Genomic DNA, 18546 nt, shown 5'->3' with positions numbered 1-18546 from the left:
ACAATGTCTATTCCTTTCTCTTCATTTTTTCTGTCACTTTATTTTATATTGTCTTGGTGTCTCTTTTCCATTGAGTTTTTGTCTGTTTTCTAACATATAATTTTAAAATGTTTAATAATCTCCTCTTTTTATTATTTCTGCTCCATTTTTATTGTATTTTTCTCCTTCCACATGGTTGTCGTCTTCTTCCCTTGTGCTCTTCTGCTTCTGTTTTTCACCTCTCATCTTCTTTCCAGCCCATACCGAGTCTCTCTGTCTCTCTTTTACACTATGCTAAAGCAGGACATTATAATTTCCAGCTCCAGGAAACATAGCTGTGCTAGTGCTGATCAAGCTACATAAAAATAGTGTAGCTGTCACAGCATGAATGTCAGTAGGGATTTGCTGCATGAATCCAAGATGGTAGGTACATACTCAGGCAGCTAGTCCCCTCCTGCCTAGTTTGCACGGTAGTGCAAGTATGCCTCCTTGAGCTGAACTTTCCATCTGAAGCTTGAAGTATAAACATATTCCTCTTTAGTATATCCTACCCTTTCAGTCATCCAAGGACCTTGCTTTTTGGTTGTTGGTGGTAGAGCTGGGAGTTCACTGTTGGAGAAGGGTTATGGGTAATTCTCCATAACCACACAGTGAGAATAAGAGCGGGAGAGGTTCAGCAGCATCTAAAATCTCAACAGGTATCTTCAAACACTAGGATAAATGGTCAGTTCAATTTGTCTGACCTAGAAGCTATAACCCTTGATGAACTGGCCACCAATAAGGGAATAGCAATGACCAGCTAACTGGCCACAAAGCCCAGGAAAGCGACTGACACAACAGGTACATGGCATATGCCCCACACACTAGCTGGGGCCTGCCTAAAGACACGTCATTTTCACACAAAAATATCCCACCTCACTATGCATCCATAATAACCCATTTTAATTGTTATAATGCAACACAAATGGTGCCTCCATGATAGACTGTCATAAAGCAAAAGCAATTGTAACATAAAATGTTTGGAGAGTTTTTTTTTGTATTTGCTACAATAATATTTCCAATTTGACACTTCAAGTAAGATGCTTCTGTTTGACTTTTTCACGTAGGAAAAAAAACAGAGGTAGCAATTCCTTTCAAAATATAGAATCTAATAACATGACATATGCTTGATTTCATCATGACTTTATGGCACTAGAAAGGGCATAAGTTATCCATTAGCTGGCCAAGGTTACTTTGGTTTCCCTGGATAACTCTTTCAAGTTGTTTAAAGTTAATGAAAAATGACTGAGCACATTAGTTGGCTTCATAATGTGAACTCCACATGCACAGTGTATTAGAGGTCAGAAAGTAAAAGCTGAATATTCATTTTTAATTAACTCCTGATACTATACTTTAAATATTTGAATGATATTGTAAAGTTACTGTGCATTTGTATTTCACACTATGTAGATAGACATAAATCAAAACATTTACATAGCATTCACTGCTTCAACATAAAGCCATGATGACTGCAAGTTTGTTATTTAGTTTTGTTCTACAGACACATATTTTCCCATATTAATACTTTACATGGACTGATATGTACATTTAATGTAATATGACTGCAAAGGATTATTTCATCATAAAGAGCATTATTCAATGACCACATGTCCCAAATTCAATAAAGCAAGTAGACAACTACTTACAAACACTGAACATTATATAAAAAATACAGGCACTGTACATCAATTATGTGTCTGCTAAAACAAATACAGCCTAATTAGAAAATTTAAAAGCATGAGACATCATCTTTTTCAATATTGAAGAATAGCAGATCTTTTATTTAGTTAAACCATTTTGAATCCAAAGGGGAGGTAGTTTATTTTAAAAACATTTAACCATTTAAAGTAATTCTGTGTATTTTAGAAAACAAATTAGCATTTTTCAGTGGAGTCTTTATGCTTACAACTTTAGTGCTTATGCTTTATTTAAAAAGTAATGCACATCTTACATAGTCATAAACCTGACATAAAAAAAGTGGGGAGCCTATTTAGATTTAGAGTGGATTAAACTCTGATTTAAACCAGCCAGGAAGAACACAGCTGATTCACTAAAGTCAATGTCTTTGTGCAGAACCACAGTGATCTGACAGGATGAGATGGGGACAGGCAGGACAGAATCTGTGATCTTGGGCTTGCTTTTTAGCTGCATTGTACATCTTCCACAGCTGCTCTGCTAGTTGATGACATGGAATAGCAGCTATGATCCCTCTGTTCCCTTTGGGATTGGGTCATCGGGTCCATTTATTCTATGAGATCTCCTACAGAGAGAGACTGGGCACCTTTTTTGCATCACAAAATATATTTTAGACCAAATGTTCAAATGTGCAAACCCATATTTACAGGCAAAAATACCCATTTTCTCCTCATTGCAATCTAGAGTTTGTGCTTGTGGCCTTTCTAAAAATAATTCTCTTAAAGCCTGATCTCAAATTCTTCAAACAACAGTGGGATGTTGGAACAAGAATGGAAAATTATATTGATCCAAGTTCTCTGGTCCAGGTAGGCAGTGTTCAGTACAGAAACAGAAGTGAACAGGCAAAGGTGGCATAAAATCCTGATCCTTGGGATATAAACTGCATTGGGTCCCAACACTCCACTTTGTCCCTGGCCATATCCTTACACTATTTAACTGTATGTTACTCTAGAGATTTCCCCTGTACAAGGGGAATGTACAGGTGGCTGAGTAACCTGACTTTTTACTTTGAGACACATAGGGCCGAGAGTAAGCCTAAGATTCTGGCCCCAGTATATTTAATAATTTTTTGGTATAGGTATACCTATCAGAAATCACAAAAAGAGTGTGTCTGGTCTGAACTGACTATACCAGATCCACAGTTAGGAAATTGAAGTCCAAATGAGGAACTTTCAAAGAGGCAGACAGATAGGGTTGTGTGTGCACACCCACACACTGTAAAAACAGTCCAATTTTCCTTTTGATAATTATATAATTTTACTGAAATAATCATGGCATTCCCTATCCAATGCCCAAAAAACACTAAACACTTCAGTAAAGTTATCTAGTTATCCACAACAAAGTAAAATATTTTAAGGGTGATCACTGTGTAGACAGACAGATGCACACACAGAGTATATTTTATATCTACATAATATACGGTTTAAAAAAAAAATGTAACGCCACTCCAAAGTCTTACTGTGTCAGAGTTAAGAGGATAGATGAACAGAGATGGGTTTTCCTATGGTCCAAAGATAGCTTGTGTGGGCCCTATTAGATGTGGCCTTTTGTACGTTCGCTAAGCAGTTGGCTTCGTGCATGAGCCCAGAAAGGTGCCCACTGAAGATCTTCAAAACTATTGTGGGGAAGCAGTGGGATGGGACCGGGGAATGCATTTCCCATCACTTGCATAACACAATGCTCTTCCCCAAGCTACTGGACAACTATACTTATGGATGTTACTCAGCTGTGTATCTGCTTAGCTCACTTGCAAGGCAGACAAATACATCATCATTTGAGTGTATTTTACTTTAGAAAAAAAGCTTTTATTTGGGGAAGGAGGGTCAGAAAACTAGTGCCATTATTCCCAGCTGGGGTAATTGGAGTTCTCACTGCCAGCCTCAGGGACAGATGGTTCTGTTCTACTTTCATTGTGGGGGAACTGCCCCAGATCAAATGTACTGACCATTTTTTCTTCTTCATGTTAGCAGAGTATAGGATCTTTGATATCAGGGGTCCTGACTTTTCATCCTATTGAGCTTGGACAGCAAGACATCAATTTTGGAAAACATAACTTCTTTACAATTTCCTCGCTTACTCAGAGAAAGGCCTGTCTTTTGTGTCATTCCATCTCTGATTGACTTTACACAGCTACTTCTATAGAACAGTTTACACAGACCAGCAGGGAGATAGCAAATTAAGGAGGGTCGGAACCCCTAAAACCTAGGATTCCACGTAGTTTTAGAAGAATGATTAATATAACACATGGACTAAATAATTCTCAATTCATTGTATTACATCTACAGTCCATTAGAAATATAAATTCAAAAGTTACTTCAGCTCCTTCATTATTCTACAGGTCTCATATAGTTATTTTGGTCTTTCTCTATTGAAATGATAGCTTCATTTCTTATCACCTCTTCCTGCATCAGGAGAAGAAATCAATGAAGTTGTTAAGTAGGTAAATAGTTATGGGAAGTTAGAAAATATTTTATTTTTACTTTAGAAAAATAGTTTTCAAAAATACATGTTGAACTCCTGGGTTTTTACTAAAGTATATTTTTATCTTATGTACAATAAGGCAGTATAGCCAATAGAATCATAGGGTTGGAAGAGACCTCAGGAGGTCATCAGGTCCAAACCTTTGCCCAAAGTAGGACCAACCCCAACTAAATCATCCCAGCCATGGCTTTGTCACCACCACCTCCCTAGGTAACCCTATCCAGTGCTTTACCACCTTCCTAGTAAAATAGTTTTTCCTAATATTCAACCTAGGCCTCCCCCACCGCAATTTGAGACCATTGCTCCTTGTTCTGCCATCCGTCACTACTGAGAACAGCCTTTCTCCATCCTCTTTGGAACCTCCCTTCAGGAAGTTGAAAGCTGCTATCAAATCCCCCCTCACTCTTCTCTTTTGTACATTAAATAAGCCCAAATCCCTCAGTCTCTCATCGTAAATCATGTGCTCCAGCCCCCTAATCATTTTGGTTGCCCTCCAATGTGTCCATGTGCTTTCTGTAATGGGGGGCTCAGAACAGAACACAATCATGGGCAGTGGATATCATAGGTGGGAGAAGGTTGCCTTCCCAAACCACCAGGCATGGCCCCACCCACACTCTGCCCCCAGAATGCCTGCTGGAGGTGTTCTGGGGGCAGAGTGTTGTTGCCCCCAGCGCCTTCCCTCCCAGTGCAGTTGGGGTAGGGCTGCGCTGCACACCCTTTTCCATCACCCAGTGTTGTGGGGTTGGACTGCGCAGCGTGCCCTTCTCCCTCCCCTGGTGCTGCAGGGCTGGAGAGGCTGGGGTAAGCACGTGCCTGCCTGCTCTCTCCCCCCATGGTTTGGGTTGAATGAGAAGGGGTTGGGCTGAAGCAGAAGGGGGAGGGCTGGGGGCTTGTCTCATCAGTGCCCAATACAGGGGAATAATCAGTACTCTAGATCTGCTGGCTACAAGAGCACACTGGTGACTCATATCCAGCTTCTCATCCACTGTAATCCTAGGTCCTTTTCTGCTGAACTGCTAGTTAGCCGGTCGGTCCTCAGCCTGTAGTAGTGCTTGGGATTCTTCCATCCCAAGTGCAGGACCCTTGTTGAACCTCATCAGATTTCTTTTGGCCCAAATCTTCAATTTGTCTAGTTCACTCTGAACCCTCTCCCTACCCTGCAAGTATTTACCTCTCCCCCTAGCTTACGTCATCTGCAAACTTGCTGAGGGTGCAATCTATCCCCTCATCCAAGTCATGAATAAAGATGTTGAACAAAACCATGGATTTACCCTGAAGGCACTCCTCTTGATACTGACTGCCAGCCATACATTGAGCGGTTGAGCAATACCCATTGAGCCCAACAATCTAGCCAGCTTTTTATCCACTTTACAGTCCATTTATCCAATTCATACATCTTAACTTGCAGATAGTGTCCTGCTGTGGTTTTTCTTTCAATAAAAGTGAATGTTGTTTAGTTCTACTTGGCTAAGAGATGGTGAGATGTATTTTAGTAATCATATTGAAAGAAAGCAGGAAAATATGTTGAGAAAGGCTTACTACTTTTCAACTTTAGTATATTACCTTTTATATATGAAATTGTCAACATCCAAAATACTAATTTTATTTAGGATTGTAAAAAAATATAATAGGAAAATCTATACCACTGTTTAGAATTCATTAGGAAAAGACAGGCTGCATGCTAAAGTAACTTATTAGCAGTATACCTGGTCTAGGAATTGTACGAACAATTATGGCTAAGTCTGTGATTTTGTCACGGGTTGTGGAAGTCACAGAAGAGACCTTTGTGACTTCAGTGTGTAGTGGCTGAGAACTGCAGGGTTTCCCTGTCCTGTAAGCTGATATAGGTGGTGGGGATACCCCACATCTCCGGGGGTCTGGGAGGTATGAGCCACATGAGCAGCAGGGGACTCCACAGCTCAAATCTGCAGGCAGTGGGGGACCCTGGAGCATCGAGTCCCCAGAGGTGATGTGGGGTCCAAGTCATGGGCAGGTCATGGGCATCTGTGAATTTTTCTTTATTGCCTGTGACCTGCCCATGACTTTTACTAAAAATATCCATGACAATACCTTAGCCTTAATCATGGTATACTGACCAACCTCTCCAAATTTTGTATCTTTGTTGAACCTACAATATTTGGCTACTTACAATATTTGGCTACTTTTAAATCAAATAGTAGAAGAAATACAAGGTCCAATAATGTGTTTACAATGTACTTTTCATGGCACATAATATCCACTTCCTTGTCATTTCCCCCTAAACTGAAAACCTATTTTAATGATCTGAGGTTTATTTACTTTATCACAAACCTACAAATCCTTTTTTCTCTCTTTATTGTGCCTCAGTTTGTACGGGTTTTTCAAGAAACCAGGCCATGTGCTTTTGTTTTACTGTACATAACTATTAACAAAAGTAAATCTATACATCACAATTAGAAAATGAAATAATTTGTTCTGCAGACAGTAGAAAAGAGACGGGTGTGAGCTACAACTGAGCTATAGTAGTGTAATTCTATGCAATCCACAAATGGGAACATTCCATTTTAATTTCATGTAATTTACTCTGTAGTATCACCTGAAGAAGAATAAATCAAACTTTCAGTTAATTAAAAGGAGCACATAAAGGAAGTTGGATCCAGGTAATCTAATCCACCTGCATCTATTTTGCATTCACTTGGAGTTGTAAAACAATAGCTCATATTTTTCTCTGTTTGACCCTGCTGAAGGTTCTGAATAGATTCCTTTGGAGGTTCTTGAAATATAGGTGTAGTCTGAACTCTTGAAACTGGTATTATTACTAGAATGTTGTTGTCTACAACTCTTGAGACCTTTGCATATTCTTTGCTGGTTCCAGGGCCGGTGCAGTTTTCAGTTTTGCCACTATTTTCTTTCTGTTTCGGTAATACAGCTAATGCTCCATCTTGATTGACTTTGTGAATTTCTACATAATCCATCAGTTTAGCAGACAAAAAAGGTGACTTCTCATTGGGCAGCAACTGCATTGTGTCTGGGTCAACTTTGGAATGCAAGCTCTCCAGTTCTCCTTGCTTGTCCAGTTTTTCCTCACTGATAGTTTCAATGGGTTTAGAATATTGCAACTGTTGAGTTTCCTCACTTCCCACCAAAACTGAGGTGACATTCACATTCATGGTGCCAAGGGCTATCTTACAAACATCTGTAATGTTGTGGCAGGAGCATTTAGGAGTCTGGTTGTTAACTAGCTGAGTTCCAGGCCATGTAGATAACATTGCACTACCAGTGTAAATATAGGGTATTTTCCCTTTTCCCAGGTCTATGCTCTGTATTTCACAGTTGCTTTTTCTGGCATTATTTTCTGGAATTTCATTGACATTTGGTGTTTGAAATGCTGATGGAGGGATTCTGAGCCCCCTGCTCTTCTCAGAGAGCAGGAAAAGGCTGTCACAGCTTCCTTTCCCTGAGTCACTGACTGTTTCCTTGTGTGCTGATTTCGTATTTTTACTGGGATGACCTTTTTCATGACTTGGCATCAGTTGCTGATCATCACTATCATTTACCTCCAGAAATTCTACCAGTAGGTCTTCACAGTCTGACGGTGGAGGGAAGTCCTGGCAACCCAGAGCACTCAATAACTCTTCAGACTTCCCTGTCTGTAGGGATAAGAAAAATATACATTACAATTGTTTGTGGCTAACCGTAAGAATGATCTGTTATTAGTATTTCTCTCCCTTCCTGACAGACAGCAGTGATAAGCCTACCCCTATAACATGAAAAACCTGACTGAATGCTTCAGTTGCTGGAAGGGATGCAGTTATATGGTTAAGGCTGCACAGAATCTTACATTGTTTTGGTGCAAAATATAGTGGGAGTCTATAAGCATCTCATGTGTACCCCTTGTTCAGGGGTCAGATAGTCCCAAAACTTGTGCTTATAGTACACAAGGACCAGGGGCATCTAGTGCTGACAATGGTACTAGGAAGCCAACGGGGTGGGGAGGAACAGGATGATGGAACACTAATCCAGTCATCTCTCCCCCTCAAAGCATTGTAGAGAGAGCATAGTGTCTTACTATACCTCACCTTCCTCGCACCTTGAAGGTAAGCTGCTGCTGGGTTTGTGGGGAAAGGACGGGGATAAGGCAGAACCATGTGGTAAGCACTGGAATGGGTTACCTAGGGAGGTGGTGGAATCTCCATCCCTAGAGGTTTTTAAGTCTCGGCTTGACAAAGCCATGGCTGGGATGATTTAGTTGGGATTGGTCCTGCTTCGGGCAGGGGGCTGGACTCGATGACCTCCTGAGGTCTCTTCCAACCCTAGGATTTTATGATTCTATAAGTGGACAGGTGGTGGTGAGTCCTGTGGGGAGGGGGGGCAGGCCTGGGGTACACCCTGGTCTACTGAGCTGCTGCACAGCAGCTGGCTGAACGTACGGCAGCCACCACATGGAGGGCGGCTGCAGTTTTAAAAACAGGTGATCGGGGTGCCGGCAGAAGCATCCATGCGGGAGGTCATGGGGGGACCATGGCAGGACTTGCGCTAGGGGAGGCTGAGGGAGGGTTAGGACTGGGATACACCTTGGTTCCCTCAGCCGCTGCACAGCAGCTGGCTGAAACTCCAGAAGCTGCCATGTAGCAGGCAGCTGCTGGTGTTTTAAAAACAGCTGCTCCACTGTATTGGCAGCAGGACCCACTCAGTGGAGGGTTAAGGAGGGAGAGAAAGTATTGGACTGGGGGAGGAGGGGAGGCGAAGAGGGAGAAGGGGCCCTGGCTGGGGGAAGGGGACCAGGGCTGGGGGAGAAGGGTAGAGGGAAGGGATCTGGCTGGCGCAGCCACTGCCCAGTCCTCCCCAGTGGCCAGGGAGCTTGGTGAGTGCAGGGAGCAGGGAGCGCAAACCCCTAGTAGTCTATTAAAAGAAGGAGTTGGCAAGAGTCTCTCAGGGTATGTCTACATGACAAAGTTAGTTCGAACTAACAGACGTTAGTTCGAACTAACTTTCACAGGTGCTACACTAGCGCTCTGTTAGTTCGAATTTAATTCGAACTAACGGAGCGCTTAGTTCAAACTAGGTAATCCTCATTCCACGAGGATTAAGCCTAGTTTGAATTTACTAGTCCGAATTAAGGGCTGTGTAGCCCCTTAATTCGAACTAGTGGGAGGCTAGCCCTCCCCAGGTTTCCCTGGTGGCCACTCTGGCCAACACCAGGGAAACTCTACTGCCCCCCTTCTGGCCCCGGACCCCTTAAAGGGGCACGGGCTGGCTACGGTGCCCATGCCAGGTGCAAGCCTGCCAGCACCCAGCCAGCAGACCCTGCACCTGGCACGGATCGAGCCACCCACCCGATGCCCCCCAGCCCTCCCCCTCTTCCCGGGACCAAGCTGGTGGCTCCCGGGAGCTTGCCCGGGACCGCAAGAGGCGGGCACCCGCCTGGGCTAGTGCGGACATCGCGGACCTTGTCCACGACCTCCACACTAGGCACAGGAAAGTGGCCGTCTAGGGCAGGAGAGCTGCCAGCCTGGCCACTCAGGAGCAGGTTAGCATGAAAATCAAGGTGGTCCACTGAGACCCCCGACCCTGAGCTTACAATGGCCGTACTGGGTCAGACCAAAGGTCCATCTAGCCCAGTAGCCTGTCTGCTGACAGTGGCCAACCCTAGGGACCCTGGAGGGGATGGACTGAAGACAGTGACCAAGCCATTTGTCTTGTGCCATCCCTCTCCAGTCTTCCACAAACCTTGGGCAGAGACACCACTCCTACCCCCTGGCTAATAGCACTCCATGGACCCAACCTCCATGACTTGATCTCACTTCCCTTTAAACTCTGTTCTAGTTGTAGCCTTCACAGCCTCCTGCAGCAAGGAGTTCCACAGGTTGACCCTTTGCTTTGTGAAGAACAACTTTCTGTTACTAGTTTGAAGCCTACTACCCATTCCTTTCCTTTGGTGTCCTCTAGTCCTTCTTTATGGGAACTAATGAAGAACTTTTCTGTATGCACCCTCTCCACCCAACTCCTGCTTTTAGAGACCTCTATCCTGTCCCCCCTCCGTCTCCTCTTTTCTAAGCTGAAAAGTCCCAGTCTCTTTAGCCTCTCTTCATATGGGACCTGTTCCCAACCCCTGATCATTTTAGTTGCCCTCCCCTCTCCCAGCCTCTCTCTTCCCCTCTCCCACCTCCTTTTCCCAGTCTCTCCCAGTTTTGTTCAATAAAGACAGATTCAATTTTTGAACACAATTGTCCTTTATTTTGTACATCAAGAAGAGGGGCTAGGGAAGGGTAAGTGGAAGGAGGTGAGGGAGGAATGGGGTATGCGCCCCTGATGGGGAGGACTGGGCTTGCTCTGCGGGCTTTTGGGGTGGAAGCTCTCCTGCAGCCCCCCAATTACCCCCTCTTCCCAGATGGCAGCCTGCGGCAAGTGCAGCCGGGCTGATGGCCGAGTGCTGTGATGTGCCCAGTGTGGGTACTCCAGGCAATCCAAGCCAGGACTGCTTTGCAAGCGGGGCACCCCTGAGAACTGTCTGTCTGGGGTGGGGGTCGGGACCCTTTAAGCACAGCCCTCGGCTAGCCTGAGACAGCATCTCCACGCTCTAAGTCCTCCTCTGATGCCCTGCTGGCACTGCTTCCGGCCATCCTTAAGCCTGGTTCAGGGTACACTTAATGTGGACATGCTAGTTCGAATTAGCAAAACGCTAATTCAAACTAGTTTTTTAGTCTGGATCCGTTAGTTCGAATTAGCTTAGTTCGAATTAACTAATTCGAACTAAGTTAGTTCGAATTAACGTTGTAGTGTAGACGTACCCTCAGATTTTAGCGCCCTGGTGTTCCAGGGGGCATTAGGACAGCCTCAGATACAATGCCTCAGAATAAATGCTGATACAAACCCCCTTTTCAGATCCACTCCTCTCCCCAATGAGGGCACTAGCTTAAAGGCATGTTCAGTCCTTATCACTGACCTGGCCATTTTATTTATTATCTGAATTAATTCAAGCTATAAAATACCTAGTTAGGATAAAGGTTTGTTCCAGTATTAAATGTGAATGCCATCTTCCTTGCGTTCATTATTATAAAAGCTAAGCAAAGTATGTAGTACTGTACTTAGTAATACCCACCTCTAGCAGATGTGTATCAAGTCCCTTTATCTTGGGCCCTGGAACTGGTGGTAAGATGCAGGCTACCATACTGAAAAAAAAAGCAGAGAACACACAAAGTGAAGGCACACAGTTTATTGTCCCTATTGCTATCCTATTTCTGCACCACTTCAAACATTTGTAATGTATTTGATACTTTTCTTATTAAACCTCAGCCCACTGAATGACCCCTTCCCAGGACAGCCTTGCTTACTCAGCCAGGTATATCTCAGTAAACATTTTAATTACCTCACATAAGGGAATAGTACAAACACTGTGGTGAAGTTAATTATTTATAAACTGGAAGTAAAAATAAAAAACAAACCAACCTCCCAAAACCAGATGACAACTGCTGTAATAATTGTCAGAATCACTTATTTCTATTATTACAAATATTTGTAATAGTACAGCACCTAATGTGATTTTGGTGCTGAAGTGCATCTCTCTCAAGTGTGAAACATAGTAGCTGTTAATACCATACAGCAATGCTACACAATACTGTGGTGATGCAACTGTGCAAAAGTGTACTACTCACCTGGCATATTTAAAATTCACACCAATTGTAATAAGTAATTTTGGCACCAACCTTAAACTTCAAATAGTGTGTCCTACGCCTCAGGCTAGTGAGATATTTCAGTCCCTGGACTGGGAATTATCCTGAGGGGTTCTCCACACTTAGGGTATGTCTAGATTACATGGCTCCGTCGACAGAGCCATGTAGATGAGTGTACTCGGCAAAGGGAAATGAAGCGGCGATTTAAATAATTGCTGCTTCATTTACATCAAAATGGCCACCGCGCTGTGCCGATCAGCTGATTGTCGGCACAGCGCGGTAGTCTAGACAGGGATCAGTCGATCCCAGAACCCTTTATCGTCAAGTCCTGTAAGCCTCATTTCCCTTTGCCGAGTACACTCATCTACATGGCTCCGTCGACGGAGCCATGTAGTCTAGACTCATCCTTACAGAACAACTGTAGCACTTAGTGAAGCTACTATCACTGCAGATCGGAGACCTATACTTCTTCCACTGGGGTAGGTACTCCATGTCCCTGAGAGGTGGGAGCTGTGCTGATGGGCAAAGCTCTCCCATTGACATAGCGCTATCTACACTAGGAGTTTGGCCAGTATAAATGCCATACTGAGTGACATTGTTAAAGTGACATGCATTTTAAGTGTAGAGCAGGGCTCAGTCTCTAATGGCCATCTAGTGTCTGAGTTGGTGAGAGGAGATGGAGTGGGGGCACAAGGAGCTTTCCTCTGTTCAAGAGTTTGTGACAACTACAACTGCAGTCTCTGTACATGGGGGAGCTGAAGGAATGCTCCCTTCAAACACCCTGTAGCGCCCCAGAGGGAACAGGGAGGGGTAGGAGGAGTCAACTCCAGGCACTTGCCCAAAGAGTATCTCATCACAGCACAACCTCCCTGGGGCCGTGTGGCCCTGCAAAGCTCCACCACAGGCAGTGCCTGATAAGCACAGTTGGTTCTAGATATCTAAATATCACTCTGGGGGGGGGAAACAAAGAGCAAGAAAAGCCACCACTTCTCTCTGTCTCACTAGACCAACAATAGAAGTTACGCATATCTCTTTGCTGCTGTAGCTAACCAGCAAACACTATTTCCAGCATTGGGCCCTTCATGCTCCTGGGATAGCATCCAAGGACTAGACGAAAGGCTACAGCAAAAGGCATACAGAAGTAGGAATACTCCATAAAACAATGTTTTCCAAATGAACTAGAAAAAACTAAACATGAAGCTCAAGGTTAGATTCTCAGTCAATGTAAAGAGGCATAGCTCCAATGATATCAAATGTACATCAGTTCAGGACCTCATTTACTGATAAGCTTCTAAGAGACCATAAAAAACAATGGAAAATTAAAACAAACATTAAAAACTTATTTTAAAAGGTAGTTAACCAAATCCTTTAGCTTAAATACAAACATTAAGGCAGTGACTTACTTATAGCCTTTCAAAGCCATTGTCCAGATGATGATTAAGCAAATGACAGATGATAATACAGCCACAAAGATCCAGACAATCACATCCTTCAATTCTATGTCTAGAAAATACAAGCAGGAATGCTTAGACAGTATACAGTCTAGCAGCTAAAGAGTGGGTGATAACAATCTTGCGAATGGCAACTATCTTTAAAATGGCCTCAACTCCCAACTCCACTTCTGTGGCTGGAGTCCATCTCTATTACATACTGATCTAATGCATCATATTGGTGCTTAATTAGTAAGTGCTCTTCATCTGATGGCACAGCACAGGAAATAAAATGCCTAGGAGAAAACCCCTATAAGAATAGAAAGTACATTGGGAAGAGTAATTTTGCCACAGCTGCCACCAACACAGGACAGAAAAGCAAGGGAAGCAACTATGTCACCCACATGCTTGTTTTGGTGAATAGTTTAGTCATTTCATTGTCAATCCCATATAATATAATTAATGAAATGACATGGAAGGAGCAACTACTGGATGGCTTTGAGAATTTTTAATGGTACACAAAGCCCTATATCTGTAGGTTAGTTCAAATATAGCTCCGGAAGACAGGGGCTAAGAATTATTTCCATCTGTTCGGTGTTCTATACTGTAATCTCAGTGCAGTTTTACAATGAATAAGCAGCCGCATATGAAAACCACCATAATAAAAGGCACTAAACAGCACCCTTGCTAGGAGAGGCCAATGCTTACATGGGTTAGAAGAATAAGCCACCTTCTTACTCCAAATTAATCAAGGGAGAGGCAAACAGAGTGTGGTGTAGGGAAGCTGCCACTTCCGCTACTGTAGCAATGTTTTATCTGGCCAGTGGGTAATACAGGACTTCAGTCTTCAAGGCTGCTAGCTCGGCAGCTAACTAGTATACTAAATTCACTTCAATTTTAAAATAATTAATAAAAGGCGTATCAAATAACTCACCACCTGGGATTTGAATATAATTTTCTGAGCTCCATTCACTCCATTCTCCATGGTCTGGTTTGCAGTGTACCTGTGCAATGTATTTCTTTCCTGGGTTTAAACTAAACAACTTGTATTGTGTTTGTTGTCCCACAATAATTGTCTGAAGAATAAAGAACACAAAACTCATAAAAATTAAGAACATAAGAACAGCCATAGTGGGCCAGATCAATGGTCCATCCAGTCAATATTCTGTCTTCTGACAGTGGCCCATGCCAGATGATTCAGAGGGAATGAACACAAAAGGTAATTACTGAACAATTCAGTCTCTGTTATCCAATGCCAGTATTTGGTACTTAGAGGCTTAGGGACATCCAGAGCATGGGGTTGCATTCCTGAAGTCTTTTGATATAAAAAGTTTAGGCTAGTTAGAAAGTTAACAGAGTAATGGGACTCTAAAATGAACAATACTGATAATAGATAGCAATGTAAGAATTTGCAATATGGAAACAGAATACTAGTCCATCTATTAGATAGATATTTCTCAGTTTCTAATATAATGTGGTAAGAAAGTGTTTTAGCTTTTGTGCAATGTATAAGTGAAATTATTATGGAAACACTCCAGGGTGGATCTCCTTTTCTGCCAACAGCTATTTATTTATGATGCAAAATCCAAGGAAGGATCCAGCAGATGATGAAGGTGGCAGGGAAGAGGATGTTCTCTAGTGATGCAGAGAACTCAGTTAAAAATAGTTAATTCTGAACTGTGAATTTTGAAAACGTGAAACTTAAAAGGCTGGGAGCAGGGCCAGCTAGATCCCTTTTGGCGCCCTGGGTCCAGGTGCGTGGTGCTGCTCCCGGGCGCAGGGCGCATGTGTGGGCCTACCCGTGGAGCGCGGGCCCGACCCTGGGGCACTCGGCGCATGCACGGGCCGGTCACGGCCGCTGGTGCGCAGCCCGGGGCCCACCCCTGGGGCGCATGCGCTGCCCAGCGAGCGTGCTGGGGTGTGCAGGGCCCCAAAGCCGTGGGGAAAAGGGTGTTGCTGGCCGGCGCTGCGGGGATGCGGGCGGGCCGGCGCCGCGGGAGCCCAGTGCGTGGCTCCTGATGGCAGCTGTAAGGAACGCCACGAGCCCCTTACAGCTGCCATCAGGAGCTTCTCATTAGTTGGCGCCCAGGGCAGCTGCCCGGCTCGCCCATGACTCTGTCCGGCCCTGGCTGGGAGGATACTGAAAAGTGCAACACAAGCCAACAAACACTATGTCCACACTACTTCCCTCTTCTGCAAAAGCCTATGCTAATTAAATGCAGCTTAGCATATTACCATACTTCATTTGCATAATTAATTAGGAGTCGCTTTGCACAAGTTGTGCAAAAAACCCCTTGTGCAAAAGTGCCTCCTAATTAATTATGCAAATGAAGCACAGCAATATGCTAATCTGCGCTTCATTTGCATAGGTTTTTGCAGAAGAGGGAAGCAGTGGAGACAGGGCATTTTGGAGGAGCAATAGCTGACAGAGCACCAGAGATGAGCTCTCAGCCAAACTCTAGTGAATAGTGAAGGCACCCAAACAAAATGTCCCCAGATTTGAGTACAGAAACAGGTAAAGGCTTGTGAATGCATTGTCATTATTTAGCCTGTCAGTAGACTCTAATGTTTACTTGCATGGATGGAAATAGTTCCAGATAATTTTACCACAGATTGTTACTGAGGTTTCTGTTAGTAATTTTCTGTTCTGGTTTAGAATAGATTATCACAGTGAACAACATTTAAACCAACATCTAGAACATGGTTAAATTAGGAACTGACAATTTAAAGAGTGTGATGATAATATAGTTAAAACTGAGTCAAATATTTTTGCGATTGCTTACCACACAGAGGAATCAGATATACCACTTTATTTTCTATGGAGACACAGGAAAACACTGCAGTCTCTCATACAGCATGGTAGGGCAACTTTTGGTAATGGTGAATTTTTGATGGTGACTAGTGTGTTACATTCATGGATATAATAAACAACAAGGGACCAGTTAGCAAAATCTGACAATGTTCTCCTTACCTCCCACTCTTCCCCATCTTCAGGTTTTAGTCGCAACCTGTATTCAAGAGTAAGCCACCCAGATTTGACATCAGCCAATGGAGGTGGATTCCATTTCAACAACAGATAAGGTTTTCCATCTACTTGTTTTTTTACTTCTAGAGATAGGTTGACAGGAGGGTCTGGCTGAACTGTAAAAATGAGAGATCAGAAATGAAACATTTGAATCACCTTTGCTTTGCACACTGGAAAGTTTTTTACACTTCCGCAGAATGAGTGTAAATGCTATCAATTGGTGTAAGAAAAGAGAGTAGAGAATTCTAAACTGTGAGTGTTTTATATTCAGCTATTAATTGCAACTGTCATTCTGGTACGGTGACAAAGGAGATTAATAATCTTAGCAATACTCAGTAGCATGAATGCACAAATTTGAAGAAATCAGAGTAGTTTATACATGGGTTCATTTTGAGATTGAATATCATTTATAGACTGATAACAATTGAAATTGGCAATTATTTTTGCCACATTATTGTTTGCAGTGTTACTCTTAGCTCTCTCTTTCTCATAGACTTGAAGAGACAGCATACCAATGGGAGTAAAATACAGTAAAGTCTTTTGTCATGAAAGTCAGCAGATATATCAATGAATGCACAAAAGTAGCAAATTTCAGTGATTATGTAGATAACATTTTACATAGTCAAATATCTTACATACAATTCTGAAAACAGAAAAGCTCAGTCTTCATGTACATATGCAGTATTTAAAGTTGTCCAGTATCAACCTTAAGACATTGTCTACACCAGAAAGAATTGAATCCAGATTTCAGCAACAATCTGTAGCATTTCATCTGCATCATTTAAACTGCTAACGTAGACAGATTCTGGCATTTTTAACAATATGTCAGAAAACCTTGCACTGAGTAAGTACCCCTATTGGCAAACTGGTACTACATTTTTCTAGCAATGATGTACTCTTAAACACTTTTCCAGGAAATAAATGTAATACTTGCCCTCTTAGGCAAAAGTCTGAAAAGAAAATGATTCTCCCACCATGACCCAAAGAGGAACTGATATATCCAATATTTTAAATACTTTTCCCAATGAAAACAATTTGCAATAATTGACGTGAAATTGCAAATTATTTTCATCAACTCAAATCTGCATTTTTTGGTGAACAAAGGGGTTAATTTGAAACATTTCATTCAGCTCTAAAAATAACATCAATTAAAATCAATGCAGTTTTGAAAATATGTCATTTCTGCACAGTGGTAGGAAGCTATGTGTATTTTCCAGCAGTTTTACTTTAGATGCCACATTGCGTGGGTATATAGTTTTTACACATAATCTTGTTCCTGAACACTGGAACTGAAATTGCGTGCACTTTGGATTAGTTCACCTCTGGCACCACTGTTTAAAAAAGTCTTGATGTCTTACCTATGTAAGTCACATCCACATATTGAGGCTCAGAGATGTTACTTCCCATCTTGTTAGTTGCCTTTATAGTGATATTATAAATTGCCCAAAGAGAGGTGTGCTTTTTATCAAAGTAACAGGAATTGGGGCCTGCTGTTCTGTAATCTGGACATTCATTGATTGATCTGTCTCTGAAATTGAAGAAATGTAGTGATCAGGAACATACAGAATAAAGCACATGAATTTTTTTACTATTACTACTACTTACTTAGGACTGTCTGTCACCCACTTATGGTTTGGGGCCCTGGAAAAAGGCATAAAATGCTGATCCAGCTCAGGTGAACAATAAGGCAGGATACATCCCCAGCATGCAAGACCCTGAGATGATCTGCACACCATGGCACTCAAAGGGTGTGGTCTTCTAGCTGTGTGTCACGTGTTCAGCTGGGTAAATGGTGCAATGGGTTAGCTGATTTTCTTTCAGAATAGCAGCAAAGTGAGTCCCATTGCATGCTAACTGCCTCTGCCAAGTGCCAGATACTAGGTGGCCTTGGAAAAATCTTTTAACTATCCTACTAAATACTGAATAAATTAAACATTAATTTCCCTCCCAAAATTCATTTTGTACCTCTGATATACCGTCAACATCTATTTTGTGTATCCCCATACCCAAAACTTATTCTGGATTTTTTACCCTTTGCCCTTCAAAAATCCAGTTTGTACAATTCTCCATGTCCCCAGTAACTCACTTATCACTATTATCAAATTGAGGGTATGTCTACACTAGAGCTGGAAACAGGGCTGCTGGAACAATTTGTATGGTTGGGGTGCTGAAAGCCATTGAACCAAACTGTAAACCCTGTATGTGATGGGAACCATTTCAAGCCAGGAGGTGCAGCAGCACCCCT

General features: G+C 42.7%; 1 protein-coding gene across 9 annotated transcripts in view; it reads right to left on the bottom strand.

Annotated features, from left to right (window-relative positions):
- Window positions 1-902: 902 nt before the first annotated feature.
- Window positions 903-18546, bottom strand: part of PRLR (prolactin receptor) — a 261793-nt gene continuing 244149 nt past the window's right edge. For all 9 annotated transcript variants that reach the window (XM_075932555.1, XM_075932553.1, XM_075932557.1 and 6 more), the window contains 6 exons: window positions 17660-17829; window positions 16248-16417; window positions 14211-14352; window positions 13250-13349; window positions 11276-11345; window positions 903-7823 (listed from right to left, as the gene is read on the bottom strand). In XM_075932555.1, coding sequence (XP_075788670.1) covers window positions 6801-7823; window positions 11276-11345; window positions 13250-13349; window positions 14211-14352; window positions 16248-16417; window positions 17660-17829 — 1675 coding nt within the window. In that variant the 3' untranslated portion in view covers window positions 903-6800. The remainder of the gene's footprint in view (window positions 7824-11275; window positions 11346-13249; window positions 13350-14210; window positions 14353-16247; window positions 16418-17659; window positions 17830-18546) is intronic.

This window comes from Pelodiscus sinensis, chromosome 6 (genome assembly GCF_049634645.1).
Source record: "Pelodiscus sinensis isolate JC-2024 chromosome 6, ASM4963464v1, whole genome shotgun sequence".
Lineage (NCBI taxonomy): Eukaryota > Metazoa > Chordata > Testudines > Trionychidae > Pelodiscus > Pelodiscus sinensis.
This window is presented reverse-complemented; position numbering and strand designations above follow the sequence as displayed.